This window comes from Opisthocomus hoazin, chromosome 16 (assembly GCF_030867145.1).
Source record: "Opisthocomus hoazin isolate bOpiHoa1 chromosome 16, bOpiHoa1.hap1, whole genome shotgun sequence".
In the NCBI taxonomy this organism is placed as follows: Eukaryota; Metazoa; Chordata; class Aves; order Opisthocomiformes; family Opisthocomidae; genus Opisthocomus; species Opisthocomus hoazin.
Window position 1 is genome coordinate 19,490,961 of NC_134429.1, and position 20,657 is coordinate 19,511,617.

Below are 20,657 nucleotides of genomic sequence, written 5' to 3' on the forward strand. Positions count from 1 at the left end.
GTTATGTTAAAATTATTAATTTGCATGCATTCACAGTAATCATACTTGGCCCTCGGTGAGCTGCCTTGTACTAATATAATTTGTGGTTTCTGCATCTCGTAGAATGTGTGGGGAGTTTTTTCTTCTTTGGAGCTACTAGATTTTATTTTTGCCCTACACAGCCCCCTCAAGGCTCTTGAAGTTCTGAAAGAAGGATGATTTTTTTCCTTCATGGCTAAGCATGCTGCGTGCAAGTGAGTGTATGTAATCATTTGGAATCTTTGTGTTTATATGTTTTCAACTTTTGGAGTCGGCAAGATGCCATTCTGGTGTCTGCCAGCCTGAGAGAGAGACCCCACCGCAGCCCTGCTGCTTGTGTGTAGGTAGGTGTTTGTCTCCACGGGCTGTCACCGAGGGGTGCCTGTTCCTCGTGCCCACAGAGCAGCCTCTGTTCCCCGTTATCTGCATCCCGCAGTGGAGAGAAACACAGAACTTTTTCAAAGCTCACCGTAGGTACAACAGTTTGTGTTAATGTTTGAAGATAAACCCAGGTCTTCTGTAGCCCAGCGTATTATTCGCTAGTTGGCTTTCTGCAGTCAGTGGAATGGTGCCTAAGTGTTCTGACCTTCCTGAGGGGTCCAGCTTTTGGGATCAAAGATCCTGTTCAGCTGTTTTGTTGGTTTTGCTCACTTCTCATGCGCTCCTCAGAGCTCAAGCCGTGTTTTTCTGTAAGTAACTGTGGTACACTTGGTCCTCATAGGACAGACAGTTGGAACGGAGCTTTAGAAAGTGTGAATAGTAACAATAAATTAATTTGTTTTCCCTTGTTTTCTTTTTGCAGAGTCCTAGTGAGTCCTCGACAGAATTTGACTCGCATCACATTAAAAGGGACTTTCCAGGGAGCTAAAGTAGTCCGTGGCCCTGACTGGGAGTGGGGTAACCAGGATGGTAAGCTGCTTTGGAGGTGTCCTGTATAACCATTCTTTTTTTTTTTTTTCTTTTTGCCGAATTGCTAACTGAAAATGTATGTGCTGAGCAGTAGCTTCTAGGGGAGCTGTTCAGATGATGCAGGTTGCTGTTCTTTAGAATATTAAATATTTGTTTTTTTGTATTTGTTTAAAAGCATGTCTGTGACATACCCTGAATGAATGCATACAGTCTGTGGGAGGGAAGTTTTGCTGCTCCTATTTCATAGATGTGAAAACTCATGGGAACTGTCCTGGAACATCTTGTATAGAACTATAAATGTACACCACGTTACAAGAAAACAAAGACCCCCTCTTTTCCTGAAAAAGCTTCCATTCACAGTGGGAATAAGGTTTGTCTGACTTTGTGTGCTGTACTCCTTTTTCCTTTGGAGTTCTTTGGAATATCCATATTTGGACACTTCTAAGAACAGTGAAGGGAAATGGTCTATACTGAGTGTTTCACATGGTGCATGAAGGAAGAACTGTTTGCTGTGGTTGCTGGAGAATGGTTTCTGCTTGCTGTATGAATTGTAACTTCAGGCTGAAAATGCAAAGGGACAAAACTGCCTTTTCTAGAGCTGCTCTTGGGGTATAATGACTGTACCTGATTCACCGATACCAATTTCTGTGTAGTGCTACAGGGTTAAGGGCACTTTACTGTCCATTTCTGTTCCAGAGCCTTATACACACTGTAGTGTGTACAGCTGCTTTTTTTTTCCCTTAATAATCAAGTTGTAAGTCCAAAGGTTTGCAGTGTTGACTCCACCATTTATTGCAGCTCTGGGTTCAGTGGAGGGCATGGATACTTGCAGGGTCTGAGAGCAAAAGCAGCTTATGCTCAGTACAGCTTATCCGTCCTTTTGAGATCAGATCAACATTTACATGTCTGAGACATGTGTTGCTTACAACGGTTGTGACCTGAAGGCACTTATACGAGCAAGATGAGTGAGGAGCAGCATAAGGCCAGCCACTCACTGGTCTCTAATGAGTACTGCCTTGTCTTGGATGGAGCTGCCCCTATCCACAGCCTTTTGCTCTTCTGAACTTAGCTTACTGGTAGCACTGAACACATCGACTCTATTTCCATTTCAAGAAGTAACATATAAGCAGTGGTTGTAAATAACCTTGCAAACTCAGTAATAGGGTCCTGGTAAGTTTATGTATTGTTTATGTGGTCATGTGTGTCTGCTAAGGGCAGTAGCAGCTAGCTGAGAAATCTGAATGAATGGCCTTGCTTTTATTTGCTTGTGTCTTTTGAGTATTCCTGCTGCCTGAATCTGTTGCAGAAATTAGCACTGACTGCAAAATTTGCCAACTGACCGAGCTTTTTCCTCTGCTGTGGTCAGAGTGGACCCTCACAGCTCTTCAGTCACTTCAGCCTTTTGAATGAATAGAGATTTTTCCTTACTGCCATTGCTCAGAGTCCAAGCACCGTGGAAGTGGAATTTAGTGCCCTCCTCGGAGAAAAGCATCTGAACAGGGCGAGGGGAGAGATGACTTCTCCTGGTGGCTGTTCAGTCTGAATCCCTGCTGCAGCAGACAGTCGTTAAGTTCTTTTGTTGCTGGTGCTAAGTTTCTGTGGGCACTAATTCGAGGCCAGTGACACCTGCCAGGTTTCTTACAGACTGCAAGAGCAGGGAGAGGACAGCAATCTGCTACAACCTGTCCGTGTTAAGAATGTAGTCAAAGGAGCACCGTGTTGCTGCAAGATCACTGTTTTCCTGTATCCGAACATTGCAGCCATCCAGAGGCTCTCCTTTCGCGTCGTCAGGAACTGCGTGTTGGATGTAACCTCCCTTCCTGAGAGCTGTCAGCCTGATTAATTTTGGACTGGACAGTTGTTTATGGTTACGGTTATGTTTATGGTTATTAGAGAGTCCAGCGGAGGGCTACGAGGATGGTGAGGGGACTGGAGCATCTCTCCTACGAGGAGAGGCTGAGGGAGCTGGGCTTGTTCAGCCTGGAGAAGAGAAGGCTGAGAGGGGACCTAAGAAATGCTTATAAATATCTGCAGGGTGGGGGTCAGGAGGATGGGGCCAGACTCTGTTCAGTGGTGCTCAGCGACAGGACAAGGGGCAACGGGCACAAACTGGAGCAGAGGAAGCTCCAGCTGAACCCGAGGAAGAACTTCTTCCCTCTGAGGGTGACGGAGCCCTGGCCCAGGCTGCCCAGGGAGGCTGTGGAGTCTCCTTCTCTGGAGATATTCCAGACCCGGCTGGACGCGGTGCTGTGCAGCCTGCTCTGGGTGACCCTGCTTGGGCAGGGGGTTGGGCTGGGTGACCCACAGAGGTCCCTGCCAACCCCGAACATTCCGAGATTCTGTGATTCTGTGGAAAGGAAGATGAAAATTACTGTTAGCTGTCCTATTGCTAGGATCTAGGACCTGGATTCTAACCTGGAAGGTTTTTTAGGCATAGCTGTGCAGGTTGAGTCACAGAAATGCCTTTGGTAACTTGCATTGTATTTTCATGGATAATATTCACATGGGTCGTATCTGGAGTGCTGATCTGGTAACTGGCTGCAGTGTGAACTGTGCACAGAACTGAGATCCACCTGGCATTTCTGGGGAGAGATTTTAAGGGCAGATAGGATTTAAAAATCAAGAGGTAGTGGGACTTTCTGATTCTCAGACCAGCCCTCTAAAGGTGTGTTCTTGTTATTGATAGAACTGACAATAAAGCCCACTGGTTTGTGTGTATTACTGCTTGTTATGGCCGGTGTTGGGGAGAAATTAAAGATCTTGGGTGGATTTTACAGCACTGCTGTGTGTTTATTTTGCCACGGTGTGGTGCCGTGACACCGTGCCTAGCTAGGCAGTGTTTCTGTACACCAGGAGGAATGGCTGCTTCTACACAGAATTCAGCTTTTCCATCACTGTATTCCAAAGTCAGCGGCTGGCTGGCTTTCAGTGAGTTTAATTTAGAGATTCTCTCCTAGTTGTTCATACTGAGATGTCTCATGGCTTAATTTCCCCAGTTAAAAAGGTGACTGAGATTTCTTATGCCTTCTGCAGATCCAGGTGAATCATGCAAGCTGTGAGGAAGTTGTAAGAGCTGCCGCACAATTTCTTTTTGGTGTGATTTCCTCCTCTCATGTTATATGAAGAACACTTGACTGGGGGGCACTGCTTCAGGCAGCAGTGTGCTGACAGGGAAGCAAACCTGCGTGCTTCTGTTTAGCGTGGAAAGCTGGTCTGCACCGGGCCCCTCAGGAATCCTTCCTGGCAGCAGCCGCTCTGTCAGAATTTCATCTGTCCTAGCTGTTGACGTTTGGCTCCGTGCCTATTCCTCTGGAGAGCTGCCAAGTTTTTTCCTTGTTTTTTACTTAGTTCAGATAAAAATGTCATGAAATTAAATCTCAGTAAATGTTCCAGCGTCAGGTGAGTTTCTATATGTTGGTCTCTTTGGATGCTTTTTTACCTCTCTTTTTCCATCAGGTGGTGAAGGTAAAATTGGACGCGTGGTTGACATTCGTGGCTGGGATGTAGAGACCGGACGCAGTGTGGCCAGCGTCACGTGGTCTGATGGTACCACGAATGTCTACAGGGTTGGACACAAGGGAAAAGTGGACCTGAAATGTACTGTGGAGGCATCTGGTGGCTTTTACTACAAAGAACATCTCCCAAAATTAGGTGCGCAGAGATAAGTCTTCTGTTTCATGCTGCCATTTCCTGACGCTAAAGCCATTTTGCTTGGAAGACAGAAAATCAGCAGGTGGTTTTATGAAGTTCCCACGTAATGTATACCATTTTAAAGAAGTGGTCTGTGTCTGAACATATTGCTTTGTTTCAAGGTGGTTAGTAAAGTAGTTTGGCCTTTCAGTGGTAAGATTGTGTAAGATCATCAGATGCTCACAGCTGTATCCCAAGGAGGGATCTTCTGCCGAGGCAACTTCTTGCTGCTGCAAATACTGGAAGCTCCCTTGGGAGTGCCTCCATCCATCAGCAGAGTGTGCAACCCAGGGTCAGTTTTGTTAACCCAAAGTTTTTCATTCTTCAGGCAGGCAGTGGTCCAACTGGTGTTCACTGCGCTTTTAGAGATCAAATGTTATTGTTCTGGTGGACTAAAAAGTGTGTTGAAGGGGAACATGACAAAAGAGAGATTGCTGAAAATGGAGCAGCCAAATACTTGCCCAGCAGGGAGATTAGAAAAAATAATGGAAAAAGGGGATGTCTGTATTGGCAGCTTGCTGCAGTCCACCTTTCCTCTTAACTCTAATGAAACCAAGGAAACTACTTGTGGTTTTGGACTTGCAACATTTTTTACCAAGGTGTAATTTAGTTGTTCTGTTTGTTTTTTTAATGAGGTGCAGGGGCCATCTTTTGCTCCCTGAAGGAAAACAGAGAGGTCTGTTCTTGAGTTTGCAGCAGCAGAATCGGGTCTTTTTCATTCTTTTCTCTCCCTGAGCAACTTAGCAAGAGCATGAGGGAAGGGAGGGGTTGGATGGGGAGCTAACTTCCAGGGATACGGCCTCTTGCTATACAGGAAGGCTACAGGAGGGTAAAGCACTCTGCAAAGCAAGCGATGAGGCTGCCTCTGGAAGAGCTGATTTGGAGTACTCTGTGGGTGTGTCTGCTGAACAGCAGTTGTGGGCCACTGAATTGCTAAGAACAGCCACTGATGTCTGACGTGACCTGGGAGGGCATCATTCAAAGGCATTCCCCTCTCTGGCAAGGGACAAAATCCTGTCTTGTTAGAACTACCTCATGTTTAACCCATATCAGTACCCAGTTAGAGCTAAATCCTCTTGATCTCCCTACATAGTGCTGCCCCGTAGAGTGCATAGGGCCTACTCCACAGCAGAAAAAGGGTTTTACACTGTTCTCCCCCAATTAAGCCTATGTTGATTTGCAACCCTTGTTACAAAGCCAAGCGATACGCAAAGCGCGTCCTGCATGTGTGTGGGTGGTGTCGTTCTTCTCTTCAGGAAAACCAGCTGAACTGCAGAGGAAGGAAAGCACGGACAGGCATCCGTTCCAGCACGGGGACAAGGTGAAATGCCTGCTGGACATTGACATCTTACGGGAGATGCAGGAAGGCCATGGTGGCTGGAATCCTAAAATGGCTGAGGTATGCTGCTGCTTGCTCCTGTTCTCTCGGTAACGCCTTGGTCACGATCTCAGACTACAGAAGTAGGCACTGGCTAGGAAGTTGCCAGAACGTCTTTGTGTAACGTGTTACCTTCTATATTTATATTGTGTTGACTGAATCTCAGATACAAATTCTTTAGTAATAGGACGCTGGAGTCAGATTTATTTTTAGGATCAGATAAATCTGTGTTGTATGAGAATGGCTTTGTGGAGCCCTGCATAATTTCTAAGAGTCTACAATCGGTCATAAGAGTTGCTCAGAAGTGTTGGAAGCCAGTGCAAGAAACTAATGGCTGATTTGTTTGTTTTTAAATGAGCTGTGGACCTTTTCTGTGGGGTTCTGGATCCATTCCCTACTTAGCTTCTTTTGTACTGTGCATTACTACCAATGAAAGTTGTGTTTTGTCAACAGTGGACTCTATCCTTGGCCAGGGCTGAAATTTCTTGGACCGTATGATGTTCTTGAAGCTTGGCCTGTTGTCTTGTCTTTAGTTTGAAGAGCTATCAGTCCATTGTCACCGGTTGTCTAAAAAAAAACCTCAGATACTAGGGGACGTAAAGACAGAATCTGCACCTATTACTGTAGGGTAGCGTCTCAGAGGGCCATCGTGGAAGTGAGTCTCCAGGAGGTTGTGAACATTCAGTGTGGGCTTACATTCAAACAAAATTATAACAGCTAAATGAATAACTTTGCCATTTAAATTAAAAGGTCTGTGCTTTTAATTTCTCCTTACTCAACTTCCTTGGCTTTGAATAGTCTAGAGATATTGCCCAAAATAGATTAAATTACCTTCACATACTGAAGAAGGCAGTGCTGCTGTTGTGCAGTAGATTTACTGCAAGACAAAATGACGTGTTGATACTCCCCATTAGAGTAAGAAGACCTCTCTCTGAGCCTGTATTAGGAACTTGTATAAAAGTGGCGTTTTGGAGAGGGAGGGGAGCGTGTAGCCACAAGTCATCCACATGCCTGCTACGCTGGAGTCAGGAAACGGAATAACCCACAGGTCTGATACCGAGACAGCAGTCTGAAGCCTGGGTATATGAAGCAGTGCTATAAAATTATAAAGATATGTTATATACGTATCCTAGCCCAACCCTCCCTGTAGGCGAGCGGTCTTTTTGAAATCAGACATCAAAAAGTGAAGACAAACTGTGTTGGTTCCGTTTCAGTGTGCAGATCCATTAACTGAGCATCAGTCAATTTTTTTTTTAGCCTGGCAGGCAGGGACTTCATTGTCTTCTGGCATGGACCTGAAGAAGGCTGTCAGTGGAGCCACAAATTTTTTTTACTCCAGCTAAGGCCTTCTAAAAAGCTATAGTTTCTGAATGTTGCTGTGTAGCTACCATAGTCTGGTAGGCTGTTGAACCTTTGCACTTCAGGATTCCTGTTGTTGGGGAATGCAGGTGTAGAGAGGGATGCTTAAACAGAGAAACAGTAACTTTCTGTCATCCCAGAGGTCGGTACTTTTTGTATCGGCTGCTCAGGACCTGCCAGAATCAACAGTTATGGAATACCACACTACACAACTATACTTTGTTTTCTGTAGTCTCCTTTACTGTGCCCCCATTTTTTTTTTCCTTAGAGCATGCCTTGCTGGTGTTATACTGCAGAACAATGTTGTAATCTCTGCCCACCTTTGTCATTTGGAAAGAGGAGGACAATTTGTGCTGCTTTTTGAAGGATTTTCACGCTTTGTATTCTTGTCACCCTCCTCCCCCAATATGGTGCTACTTCAGAGGAGCTTATTAAGCAGTCTTTTCCTCCTTTTGGAGAAAAACAATGACTGCATCTCATTTAAAGCAGGTTTGCTGTGAATTGGAAATGGTGGGTAAAGTAGCCATCTATGCCTTGGATGCCTGCTTTGCCCACTATTAAGCAATGTGATTTATTTAGGGGGTTTCCCCTACTTTTTTTTTCCCCCTATCAAAAGTTCATTGGCCAGACAGGGACTGTGCACAGAATCACGGACAGAGGGGACGTGAGGGTCCAGTTCAACAGTGAAACCCGCTGGACTTTCCATCCTGGAGCTCTGACTAAGGTAGGTGCTGATAGGTGAGCTGGGCCAGAACTGGAAGTGCTGCAGGGAATAGCTGTCAGTTTAGCTGGCTGTGTGGACAGTGTCTCAAGCAAGTGCCGAAGAAGTACACTGCCATTCTAAAAACATTAGTTCTAGGCAGAACTTCCTGCGAGCCATCAGAGCTAAGGCGGATGGTTGCAGACAGTGGGAGCTGGGCTACTGGGCTCTCTAATTGTATGGACTTTTGCATTTCAAATGTTGTAAGTTCTTAAGATAAATTCCATTTCTTAATTTCAGCTTCTTTGATAAGAGTGGTAACAGTAGACCTACAGTAGCTCATCCTTCTGCATCTACCTTTCATCTGTGATGAACCTTCTTCCACACCATTTCCATTTGATTTTGTTTTCTTCCTTGTTCTTGTGTCTTCATGTTATTCTCCTTTTTGCATCTTTCTTTGTCTCGCTTTTCTCTGATTCTTCTGGATGACCTGAATCTTTAATCTAGCTCTTCTAAGTTTGCGTCTGCATTTCTAAAGCTCAGAGCTCTGGCCTTCCCCGGAGGTTTGAGGACTTGAAATGTGGATGGTTAGAAACAGGGCTAATAGGTATAGGAGGAGCTGCTGGAAGACTACAAAATTCTGAAAGACCTGAACAAGGTCACAATGCTAAAAACTCCCACACCAGAGACAGCGTCAGACTGTTTTGCGCAGAATTAGTCTGCTTTGACAAGCGTGTTTTGACAGTGCTCCCTTCTTAGCTCGGTGAGCAGAGGGGGCATCTGGAAAGTTACCAGTGCAGATAAACTCTGGTTTCTCTTTCTAAATAGCACACAGATATAACTTCCTTATTAAAGTGAATTAAAATCTCCAGTGCCAGGTCAGGTATAGCGAGGAGATGGACCAAGGAAAGTTCCATGTGTACTTTATACTGGTATTAGTTATAAATAATTTGAAGAAGAAAGAAAAGACAATTGTTCTGTCCCAAATTATTTCCCTTCTTAAATATGCACTTGGCTTAAAAGAGAAATTCCCCAGCCCTTGGACTATATTTATTTTGCAGTGCAGTGATTACAGATTTCTCGGTAGCCGTACTTATGTTTTGTAATGCCTTGTTTTTCGAGTCAATGGACTTCTTGTTTGGTTGGGTTTTCTGAGGGTGGGGGTGGAGGGGCTGATCGTTATTTTTTTTTTCTGGCTTCGTCCCCCAAAAGCTTATGACTTTCTTTTTCTTGTAGCTCAACACCTTTTGGGTTGGTGATGTTGTCCGGGTGATAGATGATATGGAAACAGTGAAGCGATTCCAACCTGGTCATGGGGAGTGGACAGATGAAATGGCACCTGTGAGTGCGCGCCAGTTCCAGGACAGTCCAGTAACTTCCTGAGTTTTCCCAAGCAATTAGTGACTGGGCTTGCCTTGCCCTCCAGTGTTCCTGCTGGTCAGTGAGTGCCCAGCCCTTCCTGGGACTGCTGGGGCCTTGCAAAATAAACGTTGCCTAGTGCTGTTGGCTGTCGGTAACACAATCCTATTGCAGCACCCAAAACAAAGCGGGCAGATGGGGAATCTGACGGAGGATTTGGCTACCAGTAAGTCAGATCAGAGGTTTCACTAACCAAAGTAAACCAGTCCTCTTACGCCCTCCATAATTCTCTGGAATGAGGCAGGGAAGAGCGTCCAAGTGGAAAAATGGTCTGATCAGACCAGTGTGGCTAAAAAGCAGAATACAGGTGTCCTCCAGAAGCAATTAAATGCGCAGAGGAAACCTTTCCTAGTCCCAATTTTATCAGTTCTCTCAGAGTTCTTCAGACCATGTTTTCTTGTTTCGCCACCTTCCTCTCCAGACACTTGTAATGTGTCTGGGAAACCCTTTTTATGTAAAACGAGTAATAACGTGCTGAGAACCCTCTGGTGTCCTTGAAGTGGGAGCTGTCTGCAAGTGTGTCACTGAGTGCTTCTTTTCACACAGCAGGAGTGCCGCCTGCGAAACCGCGCTTAGAAGCTTTGCGTTGGTGCTGAGGTGCAAAGCGTACCGCATCTTACCTCTTAATTTTAATTTTTCTCTTTCCATTGCAGACCCTAGGGCACATCGGCAAAGTGATCAAAGTCTATGGGGATGGAGATTTGCGAGTGTCGGTTGGAGGGCAGTCCTGGACGTTTAACCCGGCCTGCCTGACAGCCTACCAGAGAGAGGAGGAAGCAAACCTCATGACAACGGAGAATGCAAAGGAATCAAAAAGTGAGGCAGTGAGAACAGAGATGTCTGATTTGTCGGGGTTGTGAAAGGGTTGCTCTGGTGTAACTTCCCAGCCACTTCCCAGCGACAGGACAAGGGGCAACGGGCACAAACTGACGCAGAGGAAGCTCCAGCTGAACATGAGGAAGAACTTCTTCCCTCTGAGGGTGAAAGAGCCCTGGCCCAGGCTGCCCAGGGAGGCTGTGGAGTCTCCTTCCCTGGAGATATTCCAGCCCCGCCTGGACGCGGTGCTGTGCAGCCTGCTCTGGGTGACCCTGCTTGGGCAGGGGGTTGGACTGGGTGACCCACAGAGGTCCCTGCCAACCCCTACCCTTCTGTGATTCTGATTCTGCCCTAGATTCAGTATTTCCTTCTGCTTTCATCTGTCTGAAATTCCTGGTTCATCCTGCTGCATCTTCTGTAGGAGGATACTAATTCTTGAATGCTTGCAAAATATTCCCAGCTCCGTGGGTGGAATTGTTGTCAAATCAATGACTGTTTTGCCGAGTCCACCCCAAAACTGAATTTGGGATCACGTGATGTGTAGGGGGGGTTTTGTCTGTTTTGCACGTCTGCTCATAAAATGTTTTGTAGCCTCACCGTACTCACTTTCTTTGGGTATCGGGGTCATGTGGGAGAGAGGACAGATGTGCGGGGTTTTTTGCTTTGCTGTGTAGATGAGCCTTAAACTGTTGACTCAAGTTAGTCTTCAGGGAGAGCTTGCATACGAGCCCAAGCTTTTTAACTTGCTCTGTCTGGAGAGCTGTAACACCTCTGTTGTCTCAAGCACTCAAAAGTCTATAATTAGGTGGCCCATCTGAAAGTGTCCTTTCCAAAACCATGCATTCCTCTTTCAGATTATTTGCCTTTTAGTAGCGATTTTTCTGTGTTGGTCTTCTGTAGCATGGTCTCATATCTTGGGTTCTCAAAACATCAGGCTTGCAAAGCAGAAGTTCTGTGTAAGCCACAGATTTGTAAAGCTCTTTGTGTGAGCTGAGTATTAGAGGTACAGCAGGCCCAGACTGTGGTTATGCAGCCGTACTGTACCAACTGTACGCACGTGTGCACGGGCTCTTTGCCCCTCTTAACCTGTGGCTGTTTCTCATTCCTACCAGGTACTTTGATTACTGTGTTGGAGAAGCTGCTGTCGCAGAAGACCGAGTCGGAGCATGCAGGCTGCCTGGTCATTTGTGCAGCGCTCAACAATGCAGCTAAAGTTCGGGAGCTCCTTCAGAAGTACCCGGACAAGGCAAGTTTTGAAGACATCCTGAGTGGTTGTTTTTTGTTGCTCCTCTTTAAAATATTGTCGTAGAATTTAGTAGTCAGGTGGGGAAAAGGATGGGAGAAAAATAGTAGATTTTTCAGACCTAGTATTAGCTCCTAACTGCTGGAAAATTATTTTGCTGCAATTTAGGATTAGATTTGTTATGCTAAATATGTGTGTTTTATGGCTCCAGTCTGTGGCATTGAACCTGAACTAGAGTTAAGTCCTTACAGCACATTTACAAAGCTAGCTTTTCCCAGTTTCCTGTATGGACACTGCACCTGGAGAACTGGGCAAGAGGTATTTATCTGTATGAAACCAGATGCTAGATACTCGGGCATCTTGTTACTGTTTAAAAAGAAAGCCATGGGTTATGTCTGGCTGAATGTGTCTGTCCCGAAGTGACCTTGCAAAATGGTATTGTTGGAAACAGGAAAGAGAAAAGCTGCCCAGATCCTGATGCTGTGCATGTCTGTGCCGCGTCTTATCTCATGTCTGACTGGAGCAGGGAACTGGGAGTGACTCGGTGCTGGACAATTTATGTACTCGAGGAGTGCCAAACTGTTAGGATCTCATCCACTCAAATCACTGCTCTGCCCAGCTGCCTCTTTGAAGGTTCAGCCTCCTTCAGTGACGGGTACAGGGTTTATAAACCGTTTAAAAAAGGAGAACCAAAGTATTTCAGCAGTGTCCTTGGAAACAATTGGTAACAAAATGTAAGTTTTGTTGAGGCTCTGTCTGTGTGGCTGGCAGAAGCAGCTGGATCCATGAAACAGGAAAACTAGGATCAGTTCTGAAGGAACCCCTGTGAAACTGATTTAGTGGTTCGTTGTCTGGTGTTTATTAAGAGTTCTTTATTTACAAAGTTAATGGGGCCTCTGGAGGTGGGAGGAATAGACAAATACCTGCAATTATCAAATTTATCCAGCGTAAGAAAGTGCCAAGAGTCAAGAATCCATTATGTTGTTAGTTATTTTTATTAAATTTCTATTTCTGTTATATACTCTATTTCTATTCTAATATTTATAGTAATAAATTAGTTATTTCTATTAAGAATGTTATGTACAGTAAGAGGAGGCTGGATTTGAGACTCACTTAGCAGTGCAGGTTAGAATTGCTTGCCAAGGCTTTTCCAGCTAATCAGCATTGTCTGTCTTGTGTAAATGGAAGAGTAACACATGGGCCTGGAAGGAACGAACGCCTCCTTGTCGAAATGACTCGCCCATCATTTGGAGTGAGTCAAGTGAAGCCTTGCCTGTCCTGCTCTTGTGACTGCTGCATAGAACCAGCTGCAGGGGAAAAAAAGAACTTTGTTCTCCTTGCCAGTCTGCTGAGGTTTTGCTGGCTCCTTCATCTCTTCTCCTTAGCCTCCCACTGATTTCAGTAGCTTCTTTTCCATTTTTTTTTTCCACCCTTGCCTTTTGTACAGCCTCTCTTTGTTCTTCAGTCCCTTTAATTCTCAAAAAATCTCATTGCAGCACTTCAGCACTGTGATGTACCCTCCAGCTATTGTGCCCAGTAAAGTACCTGGAGTAACGCAGAGCAGTGGGGACTTGGCATCTTCAAAGCCTTATGCAAAGCTAATTTGATCTCGTCACACATTTTCCTATTGGGAAAGGAATTGTTGGCAGAGATGTCAATAAGTGTTCCGCCTGCAGGCGGAGAAGGATTTGGCATTAGAGCTGCAACTGAGCCTTGGCTTCCAGCTCTGTTCACTCACTTCTCCTTTCTTCAATAACTGTGCTGTCCCCTTCCCCTTTAGAAATATTCTGGGACAAGGTCAGCCTTGTAGTTGATGTACGTAAAACAGAGCCACCGGGGCACGGATTCTGCTACACATTTCTGAGCCTGCAGCTCTTCTGCAGCTAGTGACTTCTGTCCTGCTAGGCCTGCTCTAGCAGGCAAGGTCTTCCCTAACCAAGCTGTCTGCTGCGTCTCTGCCCTTCCTGTAGGTCGACACAAAGAACCAGGGCAGAACTGCCCTGCAGATTGCCTCTTACCAGGGCCATCTGGATGTGGTGAAGATTTTGCTGCAGGCGCATGCCACTGTCAACCTAAGGGATGAAGAAGGGGATACAGCACTGCATTACGCAGCTTTTGGGTAGGAGATCTTGTTGCTCTCTCTGATACAAGACCTAAAGGGCTGGAGGAGGACATTTGTAGGTATAAATGGGCACTCTGTGTGAAGGGGGTGTGGCTGCTGGAGGCTTTTCTCTGCTTTTACCTCACATCAGAAATTGGTCTTTGAGCTGCAGGGCCACAAGTGTGCTTTTTAGTGCACTGATTTAACCTCCATGGCTAGATCAGTTTCTGTGCTGGAAATTTTGGGAGGAATCAGAACAAGCAATAAGGAGGCTTTAGTGATTAGATTTTTTTTTTTCAGGGGATGGGGGAGTGTGTTGATTGGGATTACTTTGATTGGTTGGTTTCTGTAAGTGCATGTTTTCCAGAGCAAGGTGAAAGGTTGAATTGTGTTGTCAATTTACCAGGGAAGAATTCATCGTTAAGAGCGGGAGATTCCTGTTGATTTAAGGCAAAGAGACAGCAGACTCTAGAGTACAAATTAGAAAGGTTTTGTTGTGGGTCGTCCCCCGTCCCCCCCCCATACTAAGGGACTTGGGATGAGGTCAAGAGGATACAAAACCCAAGAAGTTCTGTTGGCTTGCAAGAAGGAAGGATTTACTGTCTGCATAGGATTGAATCTAATCTGTCTTACTCCTTGCTTTTAAATCAGAAACCAAGCTGAGGTTGCCCGTGTGCTTATTGGTAAAGGAGCCAGCACAGACCTGTTAAACAATGCCAAGTGCACAGCGTTGTTTGTTGCTGTCAGTCAAGGATTCACAGAGGTGGTGCGGACCCTCTGTGAGCTCAACTGTGATGTTAACCTCCCAGTAAGTCTGGGCTTTTGTGGGACTGGGGGGAGGTGGTGTGTTTGGGGCCGTGTTTTTGAGGTGGGGAGGTGCTGCTTTGTCTTACACCATTTGTTGCTCTGTAAAATTTGAAGGCCGTTCTCTTAAAATGCGCTGCTGTGCATTGCACGGAGGAGGTGTTCCTCAGTATACCTTCAGTACTCTGAAATTCCAGGTTTTAGTTGCCCCTTCATCATCGTGAGTCTGCTCGTCTCAGTCCAGTTGCCCTCTCTGCTGTGATTGACTCGGGTTTCCAGCAAGAGCTGACCTGCTGCTAATGTGCCTTGTTGAAACACTCCTGTTCCCAGCAATAAGGAGTGGTGAGATTTTTAAAACTGGTATTTAGCAACTTGGAGGGCAGTGATGGAGGATTGAACGCAGCCCATTTTTAGGGTGTGCTCGTATGATGGTGGGACTGGACTGTGCTGGGTCAGTCTCTCAAAGCTTGTTAGGAATGTTAGCACCTCTCTGCTCAGCAGCTGGTTTCAAGCCCCGGGGAAATAATTTCACAAAGGCTGTGAAACTGCTATGGATGCCAGTGACGTTTGGATGTTTGGCCTGGAGCTGGTGTGGCCTGGTGACACTATATATCTTATTGTCTTGAGTTGTCCCTCAGGGTGGGCTGTTTCGTTTGATGCTCCGAGGTAGGTAACCTGTATTCTGCTTTGGTATCCTTACACAGGATTCCCAGGGAGACACCCCCCTGCATTATGCTATCACTGCAGATTACAAAGTTGTTATTGAGATTCTCACTGAGGTACCCAACATAGACTTCACTGTCCAGAATTGTCAAGGCTTCAACCTGCTCCACTATTCTGCTCTAAAAGGCAACAAGCTGTAAGTGACCTTTTTTCTTTTTTACTGCTTTTACAGATGTTAACTCATCCTTGCCAGTAAGAAGGTAGCAGATGTAGTTCTAGATAGCTAGGAAGGAAATGGCTGGTTATACATGTCTTGGGTTTGGACGTGGCTAAGTATAGCTGTTGCCCTCCTTCCCTCCTTCATGCATTCACAGGAAAGTGCTGCCTGCTTTCCCCATCCCATCTTTCTCATACCTCCCTAGCTTGGCTAGGAAATCTGCGTCTGGATAGTCTCCTTAGATGTTTGGGTGTGCGCATGGAGGGACAGGAGGAGGTCTGTAGTAGTAAACGGTACTTGAAACAACTGTGTTTAACTGAGAGCCTCTGGAGTTCTTCCAAGGATAAATCTGCTCATTATTTTCACAGCAGTGTGAGTTTACCCTGCTTTGTTAAGTGATAACTGAGGGCTTTTGTTTCATTCTTGTAATCCAATCTGTGAGATAGAGGGAGCGCTCTGCATCACAGGTGCCAGCTCATGGTGCTGCCTATTAAACCATGAACATTCGTAACTACTGAGCAGAAGAGGCAGGCCTGTCTCTGCTCCATTGTCTCCCTTCCTGATAAAGTGACTCTTCTGTCTCTGTTAACCTCCAACACTCTAGAGCCATAAAGAAGATTCTAGCAAGAGCTCGGCAGCTGGTTGACTCCAAAAAGGAAGATGGCTTCACTGCCCTGCACCTTGCTGCTCTCAATAATCACAAAGAAGTAGCAGAAATTCTCATCAAAGAGGTAAGAAATAAAACTGCCACCACCAAAAGCTCCCATCTGTCCCATTCCCAAACCCCCACATTTCCTAAGCACTACTGAGTTAATGCTGGGACTTGCAAGAATATCTCTGTCTGTTTGCAGAGCTGGCATTGTTTGTCAGACTTTGAAGAGCAGTGGTTGGCATTCCTGGGGGTATTTTTGTTTGGCACTGGTAATAGAGGAGAAAGGTATCTTGCAGGCTAGAACAAAGTGGTTTGGAACTGGAGCTTGCTAGGACTTGTTCAGTGAAGTGATGGGCACGAAAGGAAAAGCCTTCAGAATAGCTGGTGACCTGCTCCTTAAGGAGTGTGTAGATCTGTATTCAGAACCTTCCCTACCTGATAGGTACAGGTCAGAGCTCAGTTCCCCTCACTCCAGGTGTACGCTGAAGCTCCCCAGCTACTGGTTGTTCTGTGATGGTTTTCTCACTCTTCATAAAAGAATATCTGAAGGCATGTATTTCATCTGAATGCAGAAAAAAAATATTTTGACGTATTTACTCCAGGTTATTTATCTGTCTTCAGCCTTAAGTAAGTGTGAGACCTGCCCCTGGTAAGCAGCCTTCGTTAGCAATGAGAATGACAAACAGAAGGATGGCAACCCATCTGGCATTTTGCTGCTGATTTTTGTGGAGTCAAAGCTAGCCTCTCTCTGCTTTTGGGTGAGAGTGGCAATGAAGGTGGCAGCTGCGTGTCAGCACTCCTGGGTTTTGTTTCTTCAGTGGTTTGTTGCCCAGATTTCTCCATCTTTACAAGGGGATGCAAACCACTACAACAAGGCTTTAATGGATTTACGAATGAGTGCTGTAGAGGAGCGATGTCTGCGAGCACTAACTGCTCAGTATTATGATTGCTTTATTTCTGGAGTAATCACTGTGGTAGCATAGCCATGTCTTTAAAGGCTCTCTGTCTGTAACCCCTGCCTGCTGCCTGCCCCTGCAGGTTTGCCAGAGGGGCAGGATCATTCAGGTCTGCACAGGTTTTCTCCTCTTTGCTTTGAAGAGGGGAAATCAAAGCACAGCAGGCAGCAGGAATCAATGTTGCTTTAGAGGAGCAAGTCCATGTCTGTTTGCTTGGAGTGGTTCCAGGATTTCTTTGTGTCCGGGAAGTGACGGGTTGTCATATCCAAGTCATCACGGGGAAAATGTTATCTGTGTTGCCTGGACACTTGGCTTCCGAAGCTCCCTTGACATTTTGAGGTGTGTGTGGACCATGTGGCTAAGACACAGAAACCTGAATCCTGTAGCTGTCTTGGAGATCTTTATACTCCTATTGTGATGAAGATGGACTTTAGGCTTGGGGCCTTAGCAAGCAGCGCAGCTGCAGTGCTCTGCTTCAGCCAAACTCAGCAGCAGCAACTCACTTTGATGCAATTCTTCCCTGCAAGGGTCGCTGTGATGTCAACCTCAAGAACAACCGTAATCAGACGCCGCTGCACTTGGCTGTCATCCAGGGACACGTAGGGATGGTGCAACTGCTGGTCAGCGAAGGCAGCAATGTCAATGCTGAAGATGAGGATGGGGACACAGCCATGCACATTGCCTTGGAACGGCAGCAGCTGATGTCCGTCATGATGGAGAAGCGTGAAGGGGAGATGGGGTTGTCCCTCCTTTCCAAGGTGAGCTGGGAGTAGGAGAAATTCCAGCACCAAGGGCAGGAAAATGCTTGATGTTAGAATGACAACGGATAGTAGGATCTAAGGCGACAACGAAAGGCAGGGAAACTGTGTAAAGTCAGTCCACATGGGGAGTGTGGAAACCTTCTTGCTTGTGGGAAAGCAAGAATAGATCCTCTGAGGGTACGCTTGAATTAACAGCATGAAACTTCACATAGTCAGACAACAATTCATACTGTCTCCCCTGATATTTTTATTAGCATTGTGCTCTTCTCTATTGACATGGGAAAGGTCATGAATTCAGTTGCAGAGCCAAGAGTCTTGGGTTTAATTCATGCCCCAGAACCACAGCAATTCATTTCTGTGTGATGGCATGGAAAATATGACGATAGCTAACCACAAACACCCCAGTTATCTGCAGATGTGGAGCAGAATGGGCGAGGTGAGACACATCAGGCTGAAGGATAAAGGCTACGTTGTTACAAAGCCTGACATGGATTTCACTGCGTTGCTCTGTATTCATAGATATAAAAGGCCTTTCCTTATATCTAGAAATCAGTGCGTGATATGCCAAGGACTGGAAGCTTAATCTGGCTTTTTGCAAAGATATTAAATTAGCCCTTCAAAGCGTTCTGCAGTCCATGTAAATACCAACATGCATGCTCACCAGATTTGCAGTGCAAACCAAGAGTGCAAACATTGCTTGTACTTTATGGATGGAGTGAGAATGATTCCATTGTAAGGAGAATTTAGTACACTGGAAAATCTGGCATAGATTTTTTTTTTTTTATTGTCATTTGAAATGATCAGAATATATTAAATGGACATTCTGAAGGGCTGCGTGCTGTGTGCCAAACCACCTATTCCTCTTTTCTACCTGCTGGTGCTTGAAAACGCCTCATACATTGCTCTGCTTCTATTCTGCGTGCTACCACGCTACCAGTGTTGATAGCATGAGTTGATGGCTCGAGTGCATGCTCTAGCATCAGGTCATCAGGCTTGTTCAGCCACTGACATTCCACAGAGACAACCCACACCAGCTCAGCAATCGCTTCTTTCTACTGAATTTCTCTGCCTGGAATTTCGAGCAGAGAGGTCATCAGCAAGAGTGGGTTTTATCACCTCGCTGAAAGTCTGCGTGACAGCTTGGCTAGCTGTTGGCTCTTGGCTTGTGCTAGGGACAGCCAGTAGCTAGTCGTGGACGTAGAAAGTCTTAAAGCAACCTGAGGGATCTGTGCATGTCATTCCCAATGCTGTTTACAGTAACAGTATATCTACATGCTGTAGACTCCTTCATGTCTAATTTTACTTACCCTGAGATACATGCCCTGGTCTTTAAAGTCTGTGGGTAATGTTTGTTGACTTCAGATTAGTTTGGATAATGCACACAAAAACTTGGCTTTTTAAATAGCTGTCTCTTAGGGCTCCATACACCAGCTCTTCATCAGTTGGTAGGTACTGTGGTGTCTGCAGTGTACTTCCTTTTCACCACCTGAAGAAGTGAATGCCTATTACTATGATTAGTAATGATTAGCACCAGCTAGGATCAGTCTCGTGCACTCTTGTTCCTGGATGCAAGATTTGAATCTGCTATTTACGTGCTGAAGGATCTTTTTGTGTTTTCAAAAAGAAAGCTAAATTGCACTTTCAAATTGTAAGTACAAAAATTAAGACTTTGTTTAGAATTTGATACAGATCAAAGCCACCTAGCAGAGTTTTCTATTAACAGAGCGTGTTTCTCAACATCTTTTAGCTGCAGGCTTCTGGCATACTTGGAAATGTGGAGCTGAATGTTGGAACTGCAATTGCGTGTTACTTAGCACAAGAAGGAGCAGATATTAATTATGCAAACCATCGGGGAAAGTGTCCTTTAGACCTCATTACAGATGGAAGGATTGTCCAGATCGTCAAAGACTTCTCGCAGAAATTCAGGTAAACCATGTCCTCTGGACACCAGCTACAGTTGACTTCCTTCCAGAATGCTGAGTGCTCCCCCAGCACTGTGGCATCACTGCATGCAGCTCTTGTTCCAGGAGGGATGAAGCGTCTTTGAAACGCTGTGGATGTCAGCCTGAGCACCTCCTGTTTCATCTGGAGCTGGTTGCTGACCCTGTGTTTCTGGAGGGGTTATTGAAGGGTGCATACTGCCGTTTGAAAGAGTTGGGAAAAGCAGATTGGTACTGCTTGGTGCAGACTCGGCCTCTTGCCTTACAGAGAGCCCTGAGGCAGCCTGCAAAGACTGGCCACTGAAGCCAAGAGCAGCTTCTCTCTTGCAGAGTAATTCTGGGTTCTGTTTTACTTTAATTGGTTTCTGCAGTTACAGATATTTAAAGTCTAAACAGAGAGGAAGTGCAACAAAAGAGAGGGCACCAGAATCCACAGAATTTGTTCCAGAGCTAGATAAATGCTTGTTTTTCAAATGATAAGAGAAAACGCCGAAGAGGGAGTAGCAAGTCAAAGATGGCTTTATCTCAGGTTCTGAGAAACGTTTGTTTGGATTTTGACTTTGCAAATATGCAAACAGAGTTCCGTTTGATCTGAGGGCACAGACCCACAGTCGCGTTACCGCTGGAGGAGGAACCACGCAGCAGCCACTGGAACTGGCCAGGCTTCTGGTACACTGTAAATAACAGGCGAAACGTGTCCCTTTAAACACCTTCCCCAGGAATTTTGTCAGTGGATTATATGCAGGATGAGATTTTTTGCCTTAAGGAGTGCCAGTTCTTTCGGACTGACAGTTTCTCATAACAGTGTACTGGTTTCAGCTTCTGTGCTGAGGTCTGACTGGAGGATTTGGGTGTGTGTCTGCAGAGTGAAGGCAGCCACTGCAGACCGAGTTCTGCATGCTAGAGCAGAAGTACACCACTGCGTGTCCCAGCATCACACGCAGGAGCTGTCAGGGCAAGATGGTTAGATGTACCTTCTTAAGCTGCATGGATAGTCTGACTGAAATTAGTAGATCTATAAGAGGAAGAGT

The 20,657-nt window shown here is 45.7% G+C and overlaps 1 protein-coding gene across 4 annotated transcripts in view; it reads left to right on the top strand.

Moving 5' to 3' along the window:
• Positions 1–20,657, top strand: part of MIB2 (MIB E3 ubiquitin protein ligase 2) — a 51,238-nt gene that overhangs the window by 25,738 nt on the left and 4,843 nt on the right. For 2 of the 4 annotated variants that reach the window (XM_075437639.1, XM_075437640.1), the window contains 13 exons: positions 821–927; positions 4,384–4,578; positions 5,874–6,016; positions 7,971–8,078; positions 9,291–9,395; positions 10,127–10,289; positions 11,402–11,535; positions 13,503–13,651; positions 14,285–14,441; positions 15,142–15,296; positions 15,922–16,048; positions 17,453–17,683; positions 19,434–19,612. In XM_075437639.1, coding sequence (XP_075293754.1) covers positions 821–927; positions 4,384–4,578; positions 5,874–6,016; positions 7,971–8,078; positions 9,291–9,395; positions 10,127–10,289; positions 11,402–11,535; positions 13,503–13,651; positions 14,285–14,441; positions 15,142–15,296; positions 15,922–16,048; positions 17,453–17,683; positions 19,434–19,612 — 1,953 coding nt within the window. The remainder of the gene's footprint in view (positions 1–820; positions 928–4,383; positions 4,579–5,873; positions 6,017–7,970; positions 8,079–9,290; positions 9,396–10,126; positions 10,290–11,401; positions 11,536–13,502; positions 13,652–14,284; positions 14,442–15,141; positions 15,297–15,921; positions 16,049–17,452; positions 17,684–19,433; positions 19,613–20,657) is intronic. The other 2 variants (XM_075437641.1, XM_075437642.1) reach the window with 2 other exon arrangements.